This window comes from Pleurodeles waltl, chromosome 8 (genome assembly GCF_031143425.1).
Source record: "Pleurodeles waltl isolate 20211129_DDA chromosome 8, aPleWal1.hap1.20221129, whole genome shotgun sequence".
Lineage (NCBI taxonomy): Eukaryota > Metazoa > Chordata > Amphibia > Caudata > Salamandridae > Pleurodeles > Pleurodeles waltl.
The window spans coordinates 1148551300-1148573766 of NC_090447.1; the positions used below are offsets into that span (position 1 = coordinate 1148551300).

The 22467-nt window shown below is 43.6% G+C and overlaps 1 protein-coding gene across 1 annotated transcript in view; it reads right to left on the reverse strand.

The window, feature by feature from the left end:
• The window catches only part of ITM2B (integral membrane protein 2B), a 144118-nt gene extending 131322 nt beyond the window's left edge, over positions 1 to 12796 (reverse strand). The window contains exon 1 of the mRNA XM_069205382.1: positions 12205 to 12796. Within this exon, the coding sequence (XP_069061483.1) occupies positions 12205 to 12294 (90 nt within the window). The 5' untranslated portion in view covers positions 12295 to 12796. The remainder of the gene's footprint in view (positions 1 to 12204) is intronic.
• Positions 12797 to 22467: the final 9671 nt, after the last annotated feature.

The window sequence follows — 22467 nt, forward strand, 5'->3', positions numbered from 1 at the left end:
TCCTCCTACCTTTACAACCGACATCAGTTTTTTCACATGGGAACCAACAGGTCACAAAATATCCCTATCATCTGTGGAGTCTCCCACGGTTCCATATGGTCTGCCGTCATCCTCACCCTTTACGTGGAGCTGCTTGGTACTCTAGTCACAGATAACATCATCAAGATTCACCAATGTGATGCTGGCACACAACTCTACTTTCAAGTCTCCTCTGCTTCAGACATCCAACAACTCAAACACAGCTTGCACATCACACACACTTGGATGCCCAATGCCTCTCTGAAGTTCAAACCAACAAAGATGGAATTCCTGCTAGTTGCCAGGAACAACAAGATACAGTAGAAACCTAGCTCAATGGCATGAGCCTTGATGGCTTCGAATCCCAACTTTCACCAAATGCCAAGTCACTTGTATTCACCCTGGACACCAAGCTCACCCTCAAGGAACACACTGCTAAAAACTGAAAGACAGCGAGGTACCAGCTCTCTCCTCTAAATAAAGTAAAATTGTTTCTTCCAGAAAGAAACTTAAGAACTCCTCTTTAAGCCCAGCACTCTTGCATCTGGATGGTGGTAATGTCTCACTCCATGGCTACACAGACTCCACACCTGCACTCCTCATGGGCATTCTAATTGCAGGAGCATGTCTTATCCAGGGCTTGAAGAAATATGACCACATCACCTCTGTTATGACAGAACGCTATTGGCATCCTTACCAGCTTGCACCATCTTCAAAACTAACTGCATAATTTACAAAACCATCACAAGCAGCACCACTGCTTATCTTGCAGAGAAGTTCACCATCTCTGGTGGTACTTGACACATCAGCAGCTAGGGCACCATCAGCCTAAAGACTAGGAAGCGTAAAAAGGAAAAAGAAACTAGACAGCAGGTCTTTTCCATCTATGCACCCAAGGGTCTGGAAAACATCTCTATATTCATCAGCAATCCCCCAAAGCTGCTCCAATTTAGAAATGAGTTCCAAACTCACCTCTTTAAAGAACAGTACATCACAGTGCATTAACTATTTTTTTATCACTAGTTGACTTGTCTTTGAATACGTACAGTGCTCCACTGCCTTTTGGCAAGGTTTGGGCTATAGAAATACCACATACATAAATTTATAGATACAAACAACAGGGGGAAGGTCGATCAGCCGATTTTCCAAACTAAGTTACTCCAAAAATGTATTTTTCCCTCCGGCAAAGCAGGATAGCAGAAAGGACCACTATCGGAAAATAATTTTTTGAAATTCCTTGTTACATTTTCATTGAACAATGCTTCTCCTTTAAAGGGCATGACTGTCCTCAACCCACTCTGATTAATTTCAGGCTTCAGTGACTTGGTATTCATATTTCAGTTGTGCAGTTAAAAGGGGGATTACATGAAAAAACAGAAATTTTAAATTGAAAGCCTTTAGCAGTGAAACATCAGAACATGTATCAGCTTGCGTCTTTTTACACAACCGCAAACACTCTTGCCAGTGCAAGCATGCAAGATTTGATGAGGAAACACAAAATAATGCTGCTCCAAAAGAGGAACTTTGAGATAGAAGATGAGTGTAAACCCAAAAGTAGTACACAACACTACAATACACAAAATAGCACTCGTAATGGTAAACATATTTTCATATCCTTTGTCAGAAATGCATATTTGAAATACATTTTCTTGTATTGTTTAATTAATGCAACATATAACACTATTTTCATTGCGATGGGCACAGTCATTTATCTCAGTGGATCGATAGCATTTTAATGACACAGCTGAAAGTAGATGTAATTTCTCTTTCTTGCTGGTGTGTCAAGCATACAAGGTTGAAGGTAAAATTTCTCATAAACAAACACCAGAAAACCTTTTTTTTTTCCTTTTTCCTGCACACTACATGTGGTAACTGAAGAGGTGCAAAAACCCAAATCTACTAGGTGAGGGTTTCTGGGACCCATCTTACAATACGATTTGATGCACATCACCTGTGACTAGAAGTTAAACTACCAACACTAAGAAAGATCATAGGAGCAAGATCACATGTAGTACTTTCATACACTGTAGCCATCATTATTTATTAAAAATGAACCACAACCTCAGACTCACACAAGATGCATGAAGCTGACTTTTACTTATGTAAACATGTTCATATTTCAGATATAATACAGATGGTAAAGCCAAGTGAGACCCCATTTCTAACTGGTGGTGTGTTTGGCATATCTCCACCAAAATTGATTCGTTTAATTTTTGTGGCCAGTTCCACAGACTAATCAAGGGGTTCTGAAGTTGATAAGGAAAATCCAGATTGTTGTATATATGAAACTCACAAGTTATTATTTGCTAGCTATCACAGCAAAATCTACTGAACAGATTCTAGCACATCTGATTGCTGCCCTCAAGTCACAGTCCTCAAAAACTCATAAAAATGTTACTAGACCTGCAGGTTGAGTAACTTGAATAATCTACTCGCCCCAACTGTAATGTACTTCACTCTTAAACTGGTCTCAAACTGTGTGATCATTGGCAAATATTTTATTTTACAGAGTTGCCTTTTTCTTCGTTCTCACATAGGAGTGCATCTTCAAATATGCGAGTTGAGCATTTCTGCTGTACAAAACTCTTTTGTTTGATTAAATAGTCTAATTGTTTGCTCCATGTGTAATAAGAATCTAGCCGACATATAGGGTACAAATGATCCCTGACTTGCCTCAGTTTAATAATAGCATTGTCATCGGGGAAGGGGCAGGAGTGTTTCTCAGTTCATGTTTAAACACTCACTTTTAATAAATATATCACTGAAGCATGACATGGCATTCCACTGTTATTTACTGCCAGTAAATTCATAAAACATATTTATCATTTGCACATCACCAAGTGAAGTGTAGGGATTTGTTTTGCATCCTATAAAAAAAACATCCATCACACAGTAGTACAAAAATGGGCTTTAACGACTACTGAAATGTATTTTGAAATGTCTGCACAATTTACTTATTAGCTCTTTAAATACGTGTTAGGAAAAACCTGATACCCTACACAGCCTTTCATTTCACACATGGAACAGCAATTCAGACAGTTCACTTTACAAAACCCTAGTACTCTGAAGTCAGAGAAAGAAAAGTAATTGTAAACTGACTTTCAACCTCTGTCTCTGAACGCAGAGCAAATGTGACAAGATAAAAACAAGATTTAATGTCATCTTTATTGCTCCTTCACTTTCTGACTGAACATAACACCTGTTCTTTGTCAACTCGCTAGAAAGGGCGGATAGGTCCTAAATATAGCTTGGCCTGATAAAATCTGACTCACCATATTGAGCAGGCAAGTAGCTTTCTCAAGGCCTAAGTCACCCTGTGCCATATCTAGATGCCAGTCCTTCTACCTGTTGGGACCCTTCTAACTCACATGCACACCCAGATGACCTCAGAGGCCCCACCTAACACTAAATGTTCAAAACTACCTCAACACACACCTCTTCCAACTTGAACTCAAAAACCACAAAGGGCACGCCCAGCTTTGCTGGCCTTCCAGCACACCTGGACCCATTTTCAAACAGCTACTCCCCCCACTTCTCATAAAAACTGATTAGTGTATAATATTTTACATATATATATATATATATATATATATATATCATTTTAAAACTAAGAACTACCTTGCCTTCATCTAAACAAGAGGTTCTTAAACTTTTGACTTCTGTGGACCCCCACTTAATCATTACTGTAATCCAAGGAACCCCACTGTATTATGATTAGAATCTGAGAACCACCGCTGAGTCATTAGTGGAATCTTGGGATCCTAGCGTAAGCATTTTCAATGATTTCAGCCGCAAAACAATACAAACAATTACATAAATAAACATTATTAAAATAAATACATAAATTATTAAATATTTTATCTAATTCACAAATATAAAATTAATCATTTTTTTAAATTTTAATGAGAAGGTTGGAGCTTTTCTAAATTAAATTGCGGCCACCAATCAGCCACACTATATTATGTTTGATGCACCTGCGCTGCTCCCACAAATCAATCTGAGGATACAAACTTACTTCTTAGCTTCCAATGTGAAATTCCTTCACATTTATAGAACTTTTTCAGTTTTCAATTTTACATTCTGCTTCTTTATTTATATACACTGTATTAATTTGTTTATATTATTTTATTTTCTAGGCAGCTGTGGACACCCTGAATAGATTTTGCAGACCCACGGGGTCCCCTGATCACAGGTTAAGAACCACTGGTCTAAACGCAACTAGTCTGTTTGATACCTTACCATCCTGCATTTAAATGTTCACATGCTACAATGAATTTCATCTAAAAAATGTTAAACTTTAGTTCCAAAAGCAAAAATCCTATTTTTTAACTATGCTTAATGATATATTAGGTTGTTCATTAAGAGGGCCAACATGGTGCATGGAACCTCAGCAAGTGTAGGTAGGTAGTAAAATAAAGTTTATTAAGACACGTGTCCTTAAAACAAACATTGAATATAAAACTCAATAAAACCAATACACTTAATAAAATCATGAACCCACAAAACCGGACCTTATAATTTCATAATAAGATACAACAAATATATTTTTAAAAATCTCCTCAATTATTAATGTAGGACAAAAAACATGCAAGGCCTACAGCTACATCAAAAAAACTCATATCCGACAAAAGTGCACTCCCGTCCAACCTAAACAATGTCCGATATTTGATACATAAGGGTTTTAAATACCCAATTCGCAGTGATTTAAAATACAAACAATCAAGATATGGCATATGGACCACTTCTTCTTTAGGCTACATAGGCACTCCCAATTATTGATTTGCTGGTTTCTATATCACTGTTGATTAGAAAACACGGGATTACACCCCAGTCAAAATCTGAGCAATCTTAATCGGTAATTCTGATCAGGCAGACTGAGCATATATGGAAAAAGATCCACAGGCCCTATGAATTTATATGTAAAGGTAACAAGTAGTTGACATCAAGATTTGTCAATACAATGGCAGCTGACCCCTTCAATAGGCATTTAGAGGTGAAGGGATCCCATTTTGATAATTTCCCTAACAAAGAAAACAGCATTTTAAACTCATTAAACCTACTGACAATTGCTCTGGCCCATTCCCTTTCACTAACAAGGATCTCCTCCCAACACAACCTCAAAAGTTGAGGAGGCTGATCCCTCTGAGCTAGTTGGTTTAGAAACCTAAGAAAAAGGATACCAGCCATAACGGACCAGGATGTCAAACTGAATTCTCGCTGGATCCCTTGGACCATTGAGAAGTTTGGTAAACACAATTATCTTTTTAGGCCTAGCGAAGAGCATCCCAAGAATACCTTTGATCTAAGCAAAAAAATCTCTGCCCCATACAGGGCTATCGGAGGGATTTTGCTACTGTATGCTTTCATTAGAGGGGTCCAGAAAAGCCAGCATAATTTTTGTTAAATCTTACAAGAGTGCCCCCCTGGAGCAAGATTCTGGTCTTTGTGTGGTCACACCTTCTCAGAATACTTGAGAATGTGAGAACCAAATATTTGTAATGGTCACGATATCGATTTGATTTCAAGTGCCATTTAAAACTATTTACTTTTTTTCCAAAAATCTGAATAATCGTTTTCTCCAAACTTATAGTTAATTGATTTTTCTGTACAATAAATACTAAGGAGTCTAATTTCCTCTGGAAATCCATGGCTGTATAGTCATGAATAATCAAATTGTCTGCATATAATAAACAAGGAATGTGGGTGGCTCCTATTTTAGGGGAGAATTACTTAATTCTTTTTAATGCAACAGGTAAATCATCGACATCAGGGTTGAAAGGGGTGGGTTCAAAGACACAGCCTTGCCTCATCCCCCTTCTAATATCTATTTTTTCCGATAATCTCATTGATATATACAGTTCTACCCATCCAATTACATGTGTGTAGTTCCTGAAGTGCAGGAGGCAGGTCCGGGGGAAACTCCAGGCACTCAGCTTTGACCACAGATGCCCTCTGTCCACTGTATCAGAACCTGAGCGGAAATCAAAACAACAACACATATTCTGAATAGTAGGCATAGATTTCCTAATGAATGCCCATAACGAGAAGCAGTGGCCTTCCTGGAACTCCCCTCCTTTTCCAAGAGGGAGGTGATTAGCCTTAACCCATTCTTCTCATTGGTGCAGGAGAATTTTTGAGAAAACCTTCTCTGAGATGTCTAACCAATTAATCTACTGTTAGCTGGACAGTTTGTAAATACTTTCTTCACTATAGGTTATATTATCAGGGGTTTTATTCCCCCAAATCTAAGAAGCATTTTGAAATATCTATGTTGTTCATCTGGGAGAGGATGAATGGTAACCAGTTGAAATTAAACACAGACAAAACCTAGATCATTATAACCAAAAATAGGCGTGATTATTGGACTGAGTCATTTTTGCCTGCCCAGCTAGGAGATTCTCCTTCTACAAAAAAGTAAAGAAAAAAAAGGGAGTAAAAAGTCTCATGTTCACCATTGACTCAGACCTATCTCTGAAACCTCAAACTGGTTCAGTTATATCCTCTGTCTTCTTAATGCTCGGTATAATAAAGAAAAGTGCCACATTTCTTACTCCTGAGGCTCTTGTTCAAGCTGTCGTTGCTCTGGTGTTGTCTAGGTTGGACTATGTAAATTCCTTATATGCTGGTCTTTCGAAAGGCCTCATTAAAAAATTGCAGGTAGTGCAGAATAGAGCGGCTCACCTGATCTACTAACAACCTAAACACTGCCATATTACCCCTCTGATGAAGAATCTCCATTGGCTACCTAAAGAGCAAAGAATAACTTTAAATCTTTCCACTGAATTAGTCCTTCCTTCATTTTCGCTCAAGTTCAGGGGTATATCCTCCACTGTCCTTTACTCTCTGCCCAACTTAGCTTGTTGTTTGTCCCCATCTTCAAGCATAGTTTGGGCAGCGTTTGTTTCTCGAACGCCTTTCCTTATGAGATAAGATCTGCTAACAGTTATCAATTGTTCAGGAAAGCACTGAAAACCAGGCTTTTCAGGCAAGCTTATAATAACTAATACTTGACTATGCAGTGTCTCTAATTGCTTTCCCTTCAGTGCCATGAAACGGTTTGGTGTACGTGCACTATATAAAACGCTGTAACATAACATCAACCCTTTGCAGGATTAAGGATACATCCTAGTCAAGAATACCCTTTAACACACCGCATACACACAGGCCCACAGTCACTATTAGTTTTTTTTTATTACTGGTGCAATACTGCCTGGCCCTGCTACTCAACTCAACTTAAGGGATACTATAACTGATGTTCTGTCCTTTACTGAGAACAAATCAGACTACCAGGTTTGGTTTAGACTCCCTCTGAACCACCTGAGACGAGTGAATGATTTGGGGAGATGTGGGCTGTGTACCCACCAGCTCATCTAGTTGACCATATAAATCTTCCAAATATGTTTTCCAGGAGTCCTTTTCTCTTGAACATTGGATGGGACCTGGATGGCAATTGATTAGCTGCTTCATTAATTTCCAGAATTGTTTCTGGTGCCCGGACCTAATAACTCCCTTCATTTCCTCCCACCGAGTATAATAGTTTTGTCTTTTCTTTTCCCCAATGAACTGCTTGTACTGCTTTGCAAGAAGGTCTTTTGATTATTTAGTAACACCTGATCGTCAGCGGCGGTAGATCTTAACAGCCTTTCGCAGCTGGTATTATATTTCTCGAGTCTGCCGAGACTATAAAAGAGATCTCAAAACATGAGACGGCGTATTGAGATAGAAGTGTATCCTGGATGATTACTGGGCTTGGAAATTCATGACTGTCTTTGTTGCCAAACATATTGTAATATACCCTGAGAAAGCCCATGATAGGGTGAAAAGCATTGGCTGTGCATTGTCATGCATTGGTCAAGAAAAGAAATAAAGGGAAATAAAAAAAAGTTGACGACATCGCCACGCTTGCTTGACTATTTGAGTGTTTACCTTTGGAGGATGCTGAATCTTTATTAATTATAAATACATTGACTGCAGCCTTGTAGAATGCAGTGGCATAGACTAGAGTGGTGCATAGTAGAGTGCAGGAGAGTTGAGTGATGCAGAGCGCAGTATAGAGTTGAGTGGCATAGAATGCAGTGGCGTAGAGTAGTGCAAAGTAGAGTAGCACAGAATGGTGTAGAGTATAGTGACGTAGAGTGCAGTGGCACACAGTGGAGTAGAGTAGTGCAGAGTGGAGTGGCATGGTGTAGAGTTTAGTGGCAGAAAGTGCAGTTTTGATGAGTAGAATGTCAGAGTGCATTGGTGCAGAGTGCAATAGAATGGCGTAGAGAGCAATGGCATAGAGTACAGTGATGCAAAGTAGAGCGCAGTGGCATAGACGGCAGTTGTGTGGAGTGCCCAGGTATAGAGGGCCTTGGTTAAAAGTGGAGTGAAGTGGCGCAGAAAGGAGTGGTGCAGGGCAGAGTGCAGTTGCGTAGAGTGGCAGTGAGTGTAATGGCGTAAAGTGGTGTAGAGTGCAGTGATGCAGAGTAGATTAGAGTGGTGTACAGTGGATTGGCGTAGTGTGCAGGGGCACAGAGGTGAGTTTTACAGAGTAAAGTGCATTGGCACAGAGTGTATTGGTCTCAACATCAGGACAGTGCGCGCTCTACGGGTGACGTAATGCAAAAAGCCAAACCTTATGTAATGTAATAATTCATGCATTATGTGTTAATGCAGTATGTTAACCTTTTGCATTGCAGAGATTCATATCGAAACGTCATTAATGCTGTTTGCAATGTATTGCTCATTTTCAAGACTTTGCTGCAAGATTACAGGGTGTGGTTAGGGTGTGGTCCCTATTTTGAGCCTTTCTAGAATCCTGTCCTGCAGCCTGGCTGGTTGTGGCATGTAGGCGGGCCTGGGTCTATTTAAGGGACCCAGCCCAGCTCCATGTGCTCACTATTCAGAGGTCCCGGTGCGCGATCGTATCTTGGCACTTAAACCTGGATGGTTGAATCGGCAGCAGTGTGCATGATTCATTCTTGGCATTTAACTCTTGCAGTCCAGATCGACATTGTGCGCGATCTTATCTTGGCACTTAAACCTCGATGGTTGAATAGGCAGCAGTGTGCACGATTCATTCTTGGCATTTAACTCTTGCAGTTCGGATCGGCAGTGTACGCGATAGTATCTTGGCATTTAACCTTAATGGTTGAATCGGCAGCAGTGTGTGCAATTCACTCTTGGCAATTAAAACCTTGCAACTCAGATTGGCATAGTGCGCGATCGTATTTTGACATTTAAATCCTGATGGTTGAATCAATGGCAGAGTGCGTGATTCATTCTTGGCATTTAACCCTTGTGTTTCAGATCGGCAGATTGCGCGATCATTTCTAGGCATTGAAATCTTGATGCACAATTTGATATTTAAAGTGTATAATAATTTCTAAGCAATTGAATCTTGAAAGTCATGACAGAGTGTGTCCTTGCAGTATCATTCATGAGTTTGTCGCAGGTTATTCCTGAAAGCTAATGTGTCCATTGATTACTGTTATAGTGTGTCCTTGCAGTATCATTCATGAGTCTAACACAGTTTATTCCTGAAAACTAATGTGTTTATTGATTACTGTTATTAGGTAGTTTCTATTCCAAGAAATAACTTGAATCAGTTCAAGGTTCAGAACATAAGATTTTATTCTACAAAAAGCTCATATGAAAGTTTGCATAATCCTTCTTTATTTTCCAGGTACCCAGAGCTAATAAGGTCATGATATAGGAAAGCGCTTGACCATTAATGTTATCAGTATATAGATATTATGAACAAAGCTTATGAAAGTCAATGTGAATAATCTGGTTATTGTGTTCTTAACTTTTGCCTCCACAGGTCTCCTTCCCCGCTGTTCCCAACCTAAAACCCCATCCCCCACTTGGCCATTCTTTAACTCTGTGCTATAACGGCTAGTAGAGTTTGGAGCTGCCAAGAGGTGGACATATTGGGAAAAGACGCAAACCCCGAGGATCCAGATTCTCTGACAATTAGCATAGAGTGCAGTGGTGCAGAGTGGAGCTGTGCAGAGTAGATTGATCTGGCCTAGACTCAAGTGGTGTAGAGTGCAGTGGCAAAGAGTGCAGTGGTGTAGAGTACAGTGGCAAAGAGTACACTGGGATAGAGTGGTACAGGGTAGAGTAGAGAGGCGTAGCATGAAGTGGGGTAGAGTGCAGTTGCATAGAGTGGAGTGCTGCAGAGTGCAACTGCCTGGAATGGTGCGCAGAGTAGAGAGAAGTGGTGTGGAGTGGTTCACGGTAGAGTGGAGTGGCGTAGAGTGGAGTATTCATGGTGTGGTAGCAAACTGCCATTACAGACAACACATTTTCAACTGAAATGATCAATACATTTGCACAAACATACAGTGTTACTAATAAAACTATAAGGCTCACACACGAAAATGTGTGGAAATTGCATCTCTTGGTCTAATGATTTGTTTGATCATATAAGGTATGTGTTTCCAACACTTCAGAAATAACACTTCTAAAGTCAGAGAAAGAAAAGCAAACAACGGCACTCTGTAGAGAGCACTTGACATTTGACTTCAGTCTTTTGAATGCACAGCAAATGTGAAGAGATAAAAAACAAGATTTTCAGGCTTGTTTATAGAAAGGGAGGATATTGTAAAGAAGGTATTGGCAAGGGAAGGTACTAACTCAGGCTGTACAACCTAAAACAAATAAAGCCAGCAAATGAAAAGCAAGACAAATGTGAGTTACAAACCACTAAGTCAACAGTAAGCAACAGGCAGAATGCGTTCCTAGGTCAACTTTCTGAACGTCCCCAAGATGTTTTTAGCAAACCAGACAGCTGCAAAGGCTAGTAGGCTGAGACCTAAAAAGCATAGCACCAGCCAATACAGGAAAATAATGACTATAATTTATTTCATCAGTGCTGTTTCAGTTGTGCTTTATCAGTAGAGCCCAAAGTACTGGTGATAAGGCACAATTCAAAGAGCAGAGGAAAAAGGTGCCATACAGGACAAAGGCTAAATGGGCCTCTATTGTGTATGTCATTTTCAACCAGTACCTCCTGTTTAATCTGCATATGCTTTTAGTATGGGCATAAAAACCCCAGCATGCAAAGGGTTGTTATCTACAAAGGCAGGACTAGTTTAAAATGTCACATGGGGCAACTTGGCCGGTATCAAGATCTATCGATTATATGGGATAAAATACACCTTTACTTTACATTACCAAGGACAAAGGAAGGCACCCCGGAGTTCTGGAAATGAGTAATGCATTCAGCCGGCGCTTAGAGCAAATTCCATGCAAGATAAGGTCAGCGATATGTAGGTTGCCTTATGTGCCCCTTTCATTATAAACGATAGGCTGTTACCAAGCAATGAGAAATTACACCACGTACAGAATTGATCAGATGAAATCACACAACATACAGGTAGGAGGTGCATTCTATTCTGAATCCGTTTTATGTGGAGAAATGCAGATCAAACTGTATCCGTGAATGTACAATCGACACATACATTTTGGAAAAATCACATAATAAAAGTTGCTTATTTTAATAAAAGTGCACGTTGTCATATAAACAATATGAATCCAGTGTACGTGTTTTAGCAGCTTAAAAGTGATTCTGACACACGTTTTGCGCGTTCCTATAAATTATCACCGATTCCCTTCATTTTCCTGTACGAAAAAGAAAAGAACTGGAAAACAATTCTGGACTCTGGGAGGACAGGACATTTGTCTTGCCTGTGTGAACAGAAGTGCACTCTAAGCCGGGACCTTTCAGCACGTGGACAGCTTGTTTATTTTTGAGTGACACTGCCTTGGCAAACGTGGAGGGAGGACTCTGCCCTCTGAAACTAGTCCATCAGTACCTCCTGGTTTTTGCTGAAACCGGAAGTGAAAGCGAGCAATCGCATCAGCCATTTTAAGACAGGGTTTGGAGATTCCCGGGGCCTTTTGCTGGAGGTACATACTGTCCTCTGCTCGAACACACACCAGTCTCAGTGATATGAGTGCGGGTACGTCCGTGTGTAGACGCACTGAGATTAAATTCGACGGAAACACGCGTTGCACTCTATAATTAAACAGAAACAGCCATTTTGTAGATATGTTCTTGATCTGGGATTAAAAACACATCGCGGGGGACCTCCAGCACCCACCCAGCCCCACACATGTAATCCGATGGTAGTGCAGGCGCCCCTCCCTCCCGCTGCCCCGGCCGCCCTGCAGCTCCCCTCTATCCTGGGGGCTCACCTTGGGCTCGGGGATGATGAGCACCTCACTGTTTTCCTCCTTTGGCGGGTCTTTCTGTCCGAGTGCCGAGTTGAAGGACACTTTCACCATGTCTGCGGCTGGAGAAGCAGCGCTGTCAGCGTTCCGGGTTTGTTGTATTTCTGTAGCTGGCCTCGGCTGATCAACAGAGCAAGAGCTGGAAATACCAGTTCTGTGGATGTGGGCGGACCTGGGAGGGGGAGGCGGTGGAGCAGCTGACTCTCCAAGATAGCGTCCGCACCAGCCTCGGCTATGGCTGCTTGAATACTGCTTTAGCAAAACACGTTTTTTTTTTTTAAAGAACTTCTCTTATTTTTGCAAGTTGCAGTTTCGGTTGTTTTACATCTCCACTTAATACGCGGAGGATTTTCATATTACAAGCAGGAGTGACGATATAAATTGCGCGGCAGGTGTACAGACGCCAGACGTCTGATCATGTCCTATGAATCGCGTTCGACAGGACGACTGAGATTCGAGTATTCTATAAGGAGGAGCTCTGACTTAAAAGAATGGTATAGCAGTACATGATGTCCGAGTGATAGTATCATTCTGAATCCAGAAAATGCTCTGCAATGGACTGCTTAATAACTAAGGCGAGAACTTGGTTTAACTGTTAGCGCATCTGACCTTATTTGGTTCCTCATCTTTAATTTATAAGAGGACGCATTAGAGGTTTGATGGCCCATTTGACTTCGCTTATATTAATTCCCACCAAAAATCCCAAATGCAACACAAATCATCAAGATTATTAAACTTTGGAGTCAGTAATCATCATACACCATGACCCATTTCGCCATGAATAACACCTTTTGTAAAAGGTAGAATGTTTATTTCCCTATATTAACAATGCTAATATTTTGTAAATTAGTCTCAAATCTATCTGATGTACATTTAAGAACAACACTGTGTAGTGGCAATTATGAAGGATGCGAGGGAGCCGGATTTCATGTTAATATCTTTTATTCTTGCCACAAGAAAATAAGGCCCACGAGCAGCCGGCCGGCCGCAACACCGCGCTTTGTTCGCGCCTCTGCCTTTCCGCCGCGCCGCCCCCTGACGTCACGACCATCCTCGTTACAGATTGGTCGTGGCGTCATGAGGCGCCTAAACATAGAAGACAGACTAGTTCTGTCCCTCCGGCCTCGTGCGTTAACTCACGTACGACATCTCCCTTTTCAACAGAACAAGAAAACTTAAGGAACTTCACCTCATAACAAAATCTTCGAACCTCTTGGGTGCTCGGATACGCCTAATTGGCCTGCTCGGAGTAACATACTGAAGTGAATTCGCCTTGACGGCGCACGCATCCTCTAGGCTTGACCCCATTACATTGTGACTGTCGCTCTCCACAGATTCGGGCCTGCGACCATTCTGTCCTGAGGCAGCCGTCAAGCCACGCCATGCCTTCTCGCATCGCTCCGCACTCCCCTGTCCACTTATTCCTGGCCTGGAAGGCGTATTCGCACATTCCTCCTCATCAATGACTACATCCCTGGCTTCGTGAGTTTGCCACTCGTCAACATCATCCGTGCATTCGGCCCCATCCACACGGACATCTTTCATGATGATTTTCTCTTGCCCAGCCTTGAGCCTAACTATGTCATCCTTGCTCCGCCACCCCGCTCCTTCCAGACAGACTGCCCCTCTTGTCACTCCTTGCACACGCACCGGGGTTTGAAACACAGACTCCCCCTTCATCACCCTGTTGGGTTTCTTCACCAATACCCAATCCCCTTGCGCTATATTTTTAGTTTTGGCTCTATTCACCATGTCAGCGTACCTCTTATTGTTTTCCTGTTTGGCCACTATTCTTGCTTTGACTCTCAATCTCTCATCAGATTCTGCCTCAATTTCCCGGTTCATGTCATACCACTTATTGAATTTGGGGGTAAGCTCACTCATGCATCTTCTCCCTCTCATCAAATAAAACGGAGTGTGTCCAGTAACCTCACTGGGCGTGTTGTGGAAAGTGTTCACCTTGTCCGCCAGAAACGCTTTCACATTCATGTTGGAAGCGATCGCCTGTTGCACGCCCTCTTTGAGGAATCTATTCATACGCTCAACCTGCCCATTGCTCTTCGGGCTGTACAGCGGGGTTTTCTCCTGCTTAATCCCCAACCTGGACAGAAAATCCGTCATCCGCCTGGACACTAGCTGGGTGCCGTTGTCCGACACCATGATCTTCGGCTGTCCCTCAATCGCGAAAATTTTCGTCAATGCCTTGATCACTCGTTCAGTGGTAACTTCCCTGACGAACTTGTAGTGAATCCATTTGGAGAAGTAATCCGTAAGGACGATGAGATGTCTACACTCGTCAGGTAGCATTGTAAATGGGCCCGCAAAATCAATGGCAATCTTGTTCCACGGGCCGGCAGGTATGTCCACCAGCTGCAACTCTCCTTTTGTCGTCTTCCAGTGCTTATCGGCCCTTAAGCACGGTCCACACCGATCAATGAATCTGCTGACATCGCTGCACATCCCTGGCCACCAGTAGTACTGCTTGAGGAGATTCTTTGTAGCGGTATTGCCCGGGTGGCCTTTATGGGCAATCCTGATTAGCTTTTCTCTTAAACTTTCCGGAGGTACAAACAGCTCGTGTCTCTTCACAAAGCCGCCTTCGATGGTGAGTTCGGAACTAATCTGTTGGAAACTTCTGAGTGCCCCGTGCAAGTTCCGGATAGGGGGCCAATGAGCCTTCATGTGGTCCATCACCCTCCGCATAGTCACGTCCTTCTCCTGAGCCGTCAACCATTCTTCCTCTGATATGGATCCCTCGCACATGGCTGTTGCGTCAACCATTGCCACAACGCACTCCGTGTCGTCCAGGGAATCATTCTCCTCATCCGGGATCGGTATGCGAGATAGGCAATCCGCCCTGCAGTTGAGGCCCCCTTTGATGTGTCTGACGGTGAAGTGATATTCTTGCAACTTAGACAGTAGACGTAGGAGCCTAGAGCTGGCTTTGCCATTGCCACGTCCTTCACCGTCCATCATGTATATCAAGGGTTTGTGGTCGGTGACTAATTCGAACTCCCTGCCCCACAAATAATTTCTCAGTTTCTCCACGGCCCAGACGCACGCGAGCGTCTCCCGCTCGATGGTGCTGTAGTGCTTCTCTGCTTCGCTCAATGACCGCGATATAAATGCAACAGTGTTCTCCTTCTTCCCTTGGAATTGGCAAAACACTGCACCGATTCCCTTGGCACTAGCGTCAACCGTGATTACATTCCGGAGGTCCTTGTTGTACGGTCGTAATACTGGGGCCGCGGCGATTGCCTGTTTGACGGATTCGAAGGCAGTGCTTTGTTCCTGTGTCCACGTATATTTTTCGTTCTTCCGTAGCAGTTTCCTTAGAGGCTCCACAGTGGTTGCGTATCCTTGCATGAACTTGGAATAGTATTCGCTGAGTCCCAGGAACGATCGCAAGGCGTCTTTGTCTCCTGGGCAAGGGGCATCTCGTATGGCCCTCACTAAATCATCTTTCGGCGCAATGCCATTTGGGGTAAGCACATGCCCTAAGTATTCTATCTTGTCTTCCATGAATTTGCACTTGTCTTTGGAGACTGTCATCCCCCTTTTTTGTAGCACCTCCAACACTCTGCGCAGCAGTTCTAAGTGCCCCTTCTCGTCTTCCGTGTGTATCAGAATGTCGTCCTGAAATGCTTCAACCCCCTTCATATCGCAGAAGAGGAGGTCCATTAGCTTTTGAAAGACGCCCGAGGCCGATGCAAGGCCGAATGGAAGACGGATGTACCTGTATGCTCCAAACGGGGTAATAAAGGTGGTAAGTTCCTTGGATTCCTCCGTGAGACATACCTGGTGGTATGCAGACTTCAGGTCTATCAGGGTGAAAAACTTCGATCCTGCTGTGGCCGACAATATCTCCTGAATGTTGGGCAGTGGATGGCAGTTCACCAGGATATTTCTGTTCAGTGATCGCAGGTCTACACACAACCGAATGTCCCCTGTCCTCTTCTTCTTGGACACCACGATTGCGGACACCCATTCTGATGCACCTGCTTCCTCTATTACTCCTTCCCTTTTCAGCTTATCAAGAACAGCCTTAAGCTCCCCCCTTACAGAAAGAGGAATCGTTCTGACTTTGTGTTTTATTGGTAGGGCACCCTTTTTTAACCGTATAGCATGCACAAATCCTCTTACACACCCTACCTTGTTTTCAAAAACGGAGTCAAACATTTCGAGGACCTCAGCTAATCCATCATGTAAATCATCAGGCTGCACATAATTGACCCAGTCATCTCTCAGAACTATGGGATCTTCTGCCCCAGGGACTAGCATCACACCTAGCTTCGCCAGGTCCTTCCATCCCACAAGGCTCCTCCCATTTTCAGCCACATATATCTTTGTTCTCACAGTGCGCCCTCGAAAGGTGAGGGAGTCCCAGAAGTAACCTTTCATCACTATGTCGTGTTCCCCGAAGGCCTTTGGACTCACATCCGTCTCATGCAGTCGTACATCTTGCCACTTCGAATCAAATGTCCTATCAGAGATCAGGGTAAGGGGGGAACCAGAATCAGCCGTAAATGGCAATTTTATCACACCAATCATGACGGAGCCAATGGGACCCTTCACTCTACCGTCCTCACCATCAATGGACAACACCATGTCCGCATCCGCATCAGTATCACTCTCGCTTACCGAGCTCACTTTCATGCCCGTATTATATTTTTTTGCTTTGCATACTGCCGCAAAGTGGCCCAACTTCCTGCATTTAGAACAGCTTTTGTGCACGGCAGGGCAGGCCCTGCTATCCGCTAAGTGATCCTTTGACCCACATCTAAAACAGACGAGCTGCCTCCTGCCTCCCCCTCTATCACTCGCCGCCCTGTCTGAAGTCTTGGGCACATGTTTACGGCTGTCCTGTACATAGAACACATTTGAAGCCTGACTAGTGTTCGCCAGTTCCTTGGAAGATACCATGGAGCGTTCCACTGCCTTTGCAATGGCAATTACGTCCTTCAGTGAAGGATTCCTGCATGAAAGCAAACGTTCCTGCACTTTCTTTGAATGGCAGTAGAACACCACCTGATCTCTAATGTACGTATCAGTCATCGCTGCAAATTCACAATCTTGAGCTAGAACACGTAGACATGCAATATACTCTTCGATAGTCTCTCCTTCCTCTTGTTTCCGCAGTGCGAATTTATGGCGCCCCACCATGATGTTGCACTCCTCTGCATACTGCAACTCAAGCCGCCGTACAGCCTCCTGGTACTCATTCAGCGGAGATGTGGCTCCATGGGGATTCACATAAACCGGCAGGCTATCGAAAACCTCTTGTCCAGCCTTCCCCAACAGTCCGAATAACAAAGACTTTTTCCGTTCGGGGCTATACCCCTGACCATCAATTGAGATAATATAGTTCTCAAATGCGCGCAGCCATCCTTTCCACTTCATGCATGGCTTACCAGGAGAGTCCAGGAAGAGAGGAGGCACGCAGATATGACCTGTCTGCGACATGGCCGGAAAGCGGGCGCCACACTTGGAAGGACCGCGTGATACAGGTGCAGCATCCACTATGGGAGGCTACTGGGCTGCGCAGAACGGTAGGAGTCGTCAAAATCAATCGTGTGGAGATCGCAGCATCAGCGCCTTAGGGGTTGCATGTAGTCTCAAGTGAAGAGATATCAGCGCTTTCCACTGGCCTCCCGAAACACCAGGTAAGGTGGGCTATACTCGTGGGCCTTGGTAGAAGCTGTGACCCTCGTCGCCATTTGTAGTGGCAATTATGAAGGATGCGAGGGAGCCGGATTTCATGTTAATATCTTTTATTCTTGCCACAAGAAAATAAGGCCCACGAGCAGCCGGCCGGCCGCAACACCGCGCTTTGTTCGCGCCTCTGCCTTTCCGCCGCGCCGCCCCCTGACGTCACGACCATCCTCGTTACAGATTGGTCGTGGCGTCATGAGGCGCCTAAACATAGAAGACAGACTAGTTCTGTCCCTCCGGCCTCGTGCGTTAACTCACGTACGACACACTGGTTGACCCAACCTTCTAAAGAATCAAAAATGTATTAGCTTTCGCTGCAAGAATTTTCAATTCTATTAAGGACACGAAGGCGAGTATTAGGCCTTTCTCTCCCTTTACTGTCAATAAACAGCAGCCAATAGAAACACATTAAATAAAACTACATTTCCCATAGTCACAGAGCCTCACAATGACCCCCCAATCAGGCTCAGCCATCCATTCTATAACTCAAAGCCCGTCCTCTTTCTTTGCACGTCCGTGCCACGGAGAACAGAGTAACGAACCAATCTCCACGAAAAACTGAATTCCAACCGAACAATGTCTTCCTGAACAAGGAAGCTGGAAGATTGCACAACGGTGCAAGGAACGATTCATCCTCCTCCATAGCTGCAGAAGATTGCCCAAACGTGTCCATCAAGTCGGCTTCTCATCTAAAAAAGATAGTAAAGCGGTAACCTTCTAACCTATCACTCCATGCAAACAAATATCGGGAGGGACAACAAACATTTCAATCTGATATCAATGACAAAACTTTTCAATATAATCTAAATACCCAGGGCGGGATAATACTCACCTGCGTGTCCTAAATAGAATTGAAAATTCTTGTTGCAAAAGCTAGACATTTTTTGATTCTATGTCAGGACCAGAGGCTTCATATTATGCTAGTTTAAAGCTGGGCGATCACTCCAGAAGCAACATCAGTAATTGGTTTATGATAGAACAATTTAAAAGTAGAATCTGATGACCAGTCTGCTGCTGTCATGATATCTTCCAACCTAGAACATGAATTGAAAGCTTTGGAAGCCATAGCCCCACGAACAGAATGAGCTCCAAATATAGAAGTATCAATGCCTGCCTCCTGCAACAACCACCTGACCCATCTCACGAGAGTCGCGGAGGAAACAGGACCAAAGGGCTTTTGCAAGGAGAACAATAATTCCCCAGATACATCCCTTCGCAATTTTCTAGTAACATCTTCATATAGTTTTAGGCAATTTACCACACATAATTTAGAGTTATCTCTAAACGCCGGATAACTAATACATTTTGAATTTGATTTTGTACGTTTAGAAATGCGAAAAGAGACTCCCGTAGGAGTAAAAATTCTACCTGTAATGTCCAAGGCCTTTACATCAGAGACTCTCCTGCATGAAATTAGACAGAGTAACATGGTCAGTTTTGCTGAAAACTGTTTCCTTGAAAGACCTCCGTTAGCCGGCCAAGCTGCCAAAACTTTAAAATACTATTGACATCCCAAAGCGTTGAATATTTTGGAAGGGATGGATGAAGCATACGAACTCCACACAATAACTTAAAGATTAACAGGTGTTCACCCACTGGTTTACCATCAACATGAGGGTGTTTAGCTGAAATGGCAGATCTAAAATTATTCACTGTTCTGTATGCTAGACCTTGAGCCGCAATATGCGATAAACAATTTGCTATCATCTGCACTGAGGCCTCCCAAGGGATCCACACCCCTCTGACTGCCCAATCCAACCACCTCCTCCAGGCGGAGGCATATAGTTTATGCGTACTAGGTGCCAAGGATTGCAAAAGGAAAAATCTAGTGTCTTCAGAAAATCCTGTGCCCTCAGAGGATCCCTGATATCCTCCAAGCCATGAGCAACAACTGTTCCTTCAAAATCAGAGGATGAGGACTCCCCTTTGGGCCCAATAACAGATCCTCTGAAGGGAGGATTCGGACTGGAGCAGCACAACATAGCGTCAACGCCTCCGGAAACCACGACTGAGCTTTGCAACACAGGGTTATCAGAACTACTTCTGCTCTCTAATGAATTACCTGGGAGAGAACTCAGTGAATCATGGAGAATAGGGAAAAGGCATAATGCATCCCTCCCGTCCAAACTTGGAGAAAGGCATCCGAGCAGAGAACGTTCTGATCCAATCTCCAACTGAAGAATAGTGGAAGATGTGTATTTAGCCGCAACGCAAACCAGGCTATCTAGTACGGACCCAAAAGCTGATTCAGGAATTGAAATATTCTGGGGTGAAGACGCCAATCGCTGGCATCCCACAGATACCTGAAATTCAGTCTGCGACCACATTCACTTTCCCCAGGATATATTCTGCCATTATGGAAATCTGATGTGCTAGACAAAAATGTCAGAAGTCTTTTGCAATTTCTGCCAACATCCGGGACCGTGTTCCTCCCAGTTTGTTGATGTACCGAACTGCTGAAATGTTGTCCATCTTCAAAAGGATACAACATTTCGATTTGAAGGGGGACAAAGGCTTCACTGCAAAGGAACCCGCCAGAAGTTCCAAGCAATTGATGTGCAGTTGAAGTTTATCTGGGGACCACCGTCCCCCTGTCTCCATCTGACCACATCTGGCTCCCCAGCCCCATCTGTTTGCATCTGATTCTATGATCACTTCCAGAACTGAGTCAAAAATCGCCTTTCCATTCCAAGCATCCATATGAGTCAGCCATCACTGAAGCTCTGACTGGGCTTCTTGAGAAAAAACAATTAGTTCGGAGTGAGTCAGGCCTTCAACCTCTGGAGAACACAATAGTGTAGAGTACCTGGGAAAATGGCCTTAATGGACGATGCTAGGAGGCCCACCAATCGGGCAAGTACCCTCAAGGAAATCGAATGAGCAGACATTGCTTTCTTCAACTCCTTCTTTATAGCTGGTCTCTTGGTTAAAGGAAGTTTCAGCAGAGTCAAGACAGAGTCTATCCAGAAGCCCAAGACGTCTATATTTTGTTCTGGTGTTAACTGGGATTTCGCCACATTGATTATAAACCCTAGGTCTTGAAGGAGGTGCATTGTCCAGAAAAGATGGAGACGAGCAAGACACTCCTCCTGAGCCATGATGAGGATGCCGTCTAAATAAACTATCAGACGGACACCCTTTTCCCTTAGCCATTGCAACACCGGTCTCAATACCTTGGTGAAGCACCAGGGGGCCAAAGAAAGGCCGAAAAGAAGAGTGGAAAACTCGTAACATAGGCCTCTCCAAAAACATTGAAGTAATCTACAATGGGGGCAAAAATAGGAATGGTCAAATACGCATCTTTGAGGTCCAAAAGGACTATCCAGTCCCCTTCCAATAAGAGATCCCTGAGAAGATGGATGTCCTCCATCTTGAAATGTCGGTAAGCAATCCACGAGTTGAAGTGACGCAGGTTGAGTACCAGACGTGAACCGCCTCCCTTCTTTTGGACCAGAAAGATCGTACTTATGAAACCTCTTGGATGAGGATGAGAAGTGACAATCGCGCCTTTTTGAAGAAGGGTGTCTATTTCTTGATCTATGACTATGAAAACAGTCCCTTGATGGGTAAAACTGAGAGGAGGAGGGATCTCGGCTTGCTGGGGTTGTGAATAGAACTCTAGATGATAACCTGAGATTGTGTCTAGCACCCAAGCATCTTGCGTAATCAAAAACCAATTTTGAGCAAATAGACTCACTCCTACCCCCAGAAGGTATGATTATTACCTGTTTGAGAGGCAGTTTGATTATAATATCCTCCTTTGTGAGGTCCTCTAGGATTGCAGCCTCTATATCCTCGACCTCTGGCTGGGTAGAAATTGGAACTAGATTGGAAATTGGAATCTCCTCAACTTCTCTGATATGGGCGAAAGGCCTGGGAAACAAAATGGCCAGACACTCGACCCCTGAAACACCCAGCCCTGTGAAAAAGGCCACTGTTGAACACTTTTTTAATTGAGGTTTGGGCCTTGTCCAATGCTTAAAAAGTAGTGACGTATTTAGCGCAATCCTTAACGAACCTGTCGCCAAACAAAAGGCCTTTAGCAGCCGGTCCAGCATCCGCTGAAGCTAACTCTGCAAGTTTCAGATCAATGCGCAACAAGAACGATTTTCTGCATGCGGTGGACATAGAGCAGTTAGCGTTCCCCAAAAGGCAAACGGCCTGCTGGGCCCATTCCAACAAAATGTTAGGGTTGATGGGTTCTTGTGACTCTTTTTGTCCTGGACTGCCAAGTCAAGAATCTTAGTGAGAGGGTTGGAAATATCCAGTAGTTCATCTTGTCATCTCCGCCATGCCCTGTCAATACCTTTTTTCTGGTCCTTAGAAAATTTCTTAAGGAAAGTCATCATGTGCGGGTCCAGTTCAGGGGTCTCCGCCACTTTCCCCTCGAGTGCTGGGCATGGACACTCTGAACGTAGCGTACTACGAATGTCCTTTTCAAAACTTTTTCTGAGACGGGATTGGACGTAAGAAGCCACCTCTGGACAAGGAGTCCACTCAGTGGACCTGGGATGC